This window comes from Ixodes scapularis, unplaced genomic scaffold (assembly GCF_016920785.2).
Source record: "Ixodes scapularis isolate PalLabHiFi unplaced genomic scaffold, ASM1692078v2 PGA_scaffold2__306_contigs__length_199485367, whole genome shotgun sequence".
NCBI lineage: Eukaryota > Metazoa > Arthropoda > Arachnida > Ixodida > Ixodidae > Ixodes > Ixodes scapularis.
In genome coordinates, this window is record NW_024609857.1 from 112,222,440 (window position 1) to 112,225,077 (window position 2,638).

Below are 2,638 nucleotides of genomic sequence, written 5' to 3' on the forward strand. Positions count from 1 at the left end.
ATCAATGAGAAATTTCTCTCACAGTACCGAAGAACACTATCCACGGTCCCAAGTTAAAGGGCAGAAAAAGGTATAGTTTTCTTTCAAGGGACACGACATTTCAAGTCGACCTTTCCGAATTAGTTGGTGGAGCATTCTTTGCAAGCTCTGAAGAGCTAGGTAGTGGCAGCCAAGGCAGCAGCACTCCCCATCACGACAGGTTCGAGCAAATTTCAACCATTCATCTGGACAATGAAACGGAGAGTACGACTCAAGTCGGTGGGAGTTCTCCGCCTGTTCAGACCTGTCTTGCTCTAAGCGACCTTGAACGGAAAAACGTGGAACTACGTAGCACAGTTTCCAGTTTGGAAAGCGAGGTGGCCCAGCTAGAGGAAGCGCTGAGAAAACAAGACCAAAATACTGTTAATTTTGGTAACTATACACACAGTGGCGCTCTTATTGGCCAAGGCAGCCGTAGGAATGACTACCGGCTTCTTTAAAAACTTTCGTCACAGCTTTACGACCAGCCAGAAGCCTTGGTTTTACAGTACGGAGTACACCTGAGCTCTGTGCTTGTTCAAGACAACCATGAACAGTTGCATGAACTGAATTACGAGGACGACAGCGTTACAAAAAATGTGCGTAGAAGTCTACCAGATTCCTCGTTCTTCGAGATGACCAACGCAGAGAAAAAGCGTATTGAGGATTTAGTGTATGTTCTAGATGAACACACAGTAAGCAACACTGCGTGGAATGAACTGAAACGAGTTCTTCCTAGTCTTCCTACATTAAAAACAATCTCCGAGTGCAGAGACTATCTGGACGAAGAGTTTCAACTTTCCCGGACACCTGGAACTGCACCTGGGGCCCAAGTGTCCTTCAAGCGGGAGCATTGTCGGAACATTAAGTCCGCTGCCGAGAAGTCCCATGCCAACTTAGAAGAATTCTGTAGATCTAATCCTTCAATTATCGTTAAAATCGAAGGGGACGGATGCAACGTGACAAGAAAGGGCACGTGGACCATGCTGAGCTTTTCAACACCAGATGGCGATGACAGGCACAGCCCAAAGAATCACTGCCTTCTTGGTATTATTCAGACAAAAGAAAACTACTTCGCCCTTCGAGAAGGATTTGGAGAAATTATCAAAGAGTCAATGATGTGTCCGCGCAGAGAGGTATTCTTGTAGACGACAAATTCGTGTCCGTGGATCGCTGCTTCGGTGCGGATCTGAAGTTTATTTTGCTTCTCCAAGGCATGCAGTCGGCGGCTTCAACCCATCCGTGTCCAATCTGCAAGGCCAGTAAGGAAGAACGCTCAAATCGCAGCATCCCATCAGGCTTTTTTAATTCATCTGCGATGACTCGTACCCAAGATGGAATGAAAAAAGACTGCGACAATATCGCAAACTCTGTTCGTTATCCGCCGCTGCTCATGATAGAACCCTCCCGTGTGGTACCTGACATCATGCACATGGGATTGAGAATAGTTGATAGGCTTGTTGAGAACCTCATTCTTGAAATGCAAGACTAAGATTCTTCAATAGAAGTATGCAACACATCAGCGAAAGAGGACCATGTGGCTAAGCTTATTGCGATTATCCACGATTGTGGCGTCAGTATCCATCTTTTTTCTTCAAATGATTTGAAACATCAGGGGAGGAGCTTCAGTTCGCTGACAGGAACTGACGTTGACGTACTGCTAGAAAAGCTGCCTGGTCGTCTTCGAGATGTCCTTCATCACGACACAGCCGAAGATGTTGTTTTGCTCTGGAACATCTTAAGAGAAGTACTTAATGTTTACAAGAATGATACATCCGGCTCTGACGTCTCGGCGCGAACAAAACTTTTTCTCTACGTTTTCGTGCGGCTGGGCGCAAACCGCAAAGCATATGGTCGAGACCGTGTGACTCCCTACATTCACATATTTTGTGCGCACTCGGCGCAAAAGCATGTACAACTGCACTGCCTGGGCCATTATTCCAGTCAGGGGCTTGAGAAGAAGAACGACACGCTGAAAAAACTGCACCACACTAAAACTAACAAGTGGGACGCCGCATGGGACGTCTTAAAAATAGTGAAGCGGGGAGAATTGCAGACTCAAAGGCCGCCAGTAAGAAACTACACAAAACGATCTCGCGAGTACTGGTCTCTGGGCGGTATTCAAGAAAGTCGAAAGAAAAGACCACGTAGGAGCGTTGTTCCGCGAAATGACAATCCTAGTGGGACTTTGAATCTAGATGCGATGCGCCCCGGTGAAATTAGAACAGAGTTGGCACATCGTGGTATAAATACATCAACCAGGGACTTCCAGAAATTAAAACAAATGCTCAGGAACTCTGAGCGCTGATCAACCGCTATCTGTGATGCGGTTTTGTGACTGGAATGAGTAGTCTGTTGCCAAAATAACCTACGCGACTATTATTCCTACGTTCAGAAAACAAAGCCGGGCAATCCTCTTGTAGCGTAGGAACTCGCTTGTTGCAGAGATCTTAATTGTGTTTGCTATTTTTATCTTGCGTTCATAGTCTTCTGATTTCTACGAGCGGTCATAAGTTCTCGTGGGTATCTTTGTTTCTAGTTCATCACTCGTTTCGTGACGTGTAATGCAAGTGCTGATCAGTGAGAGTGTATCATCCTTTTCTTATTTTTAACACACGGA

General features: G+C 45.9%; 1 protein-coding gene across 1 annotated transcript; it reads left to right on the forward strand.

The window, feature by feature from the left end:
- The first annotated feature begins 1,023 nt into the window (after positions 1–1,023).
- LOC120849145 lies at positions 1,024–2,326 on the forward strand. The gene is made up of 3 exons (XM_040221294.1): positions 1,024–1,065; positions 1,151–1,280; positions 1,524–2,326. Exons 1-3 carry the CDS (start codon positions 1,024–1,026, stop codon positions 2,324–2,326), a joined length of 975 nt encoding a protein of 324 aa, XP_040077228.1.
- The last annotated feature ends 312 nt before the right edge of the window (positions 2,327–2,638 follow it).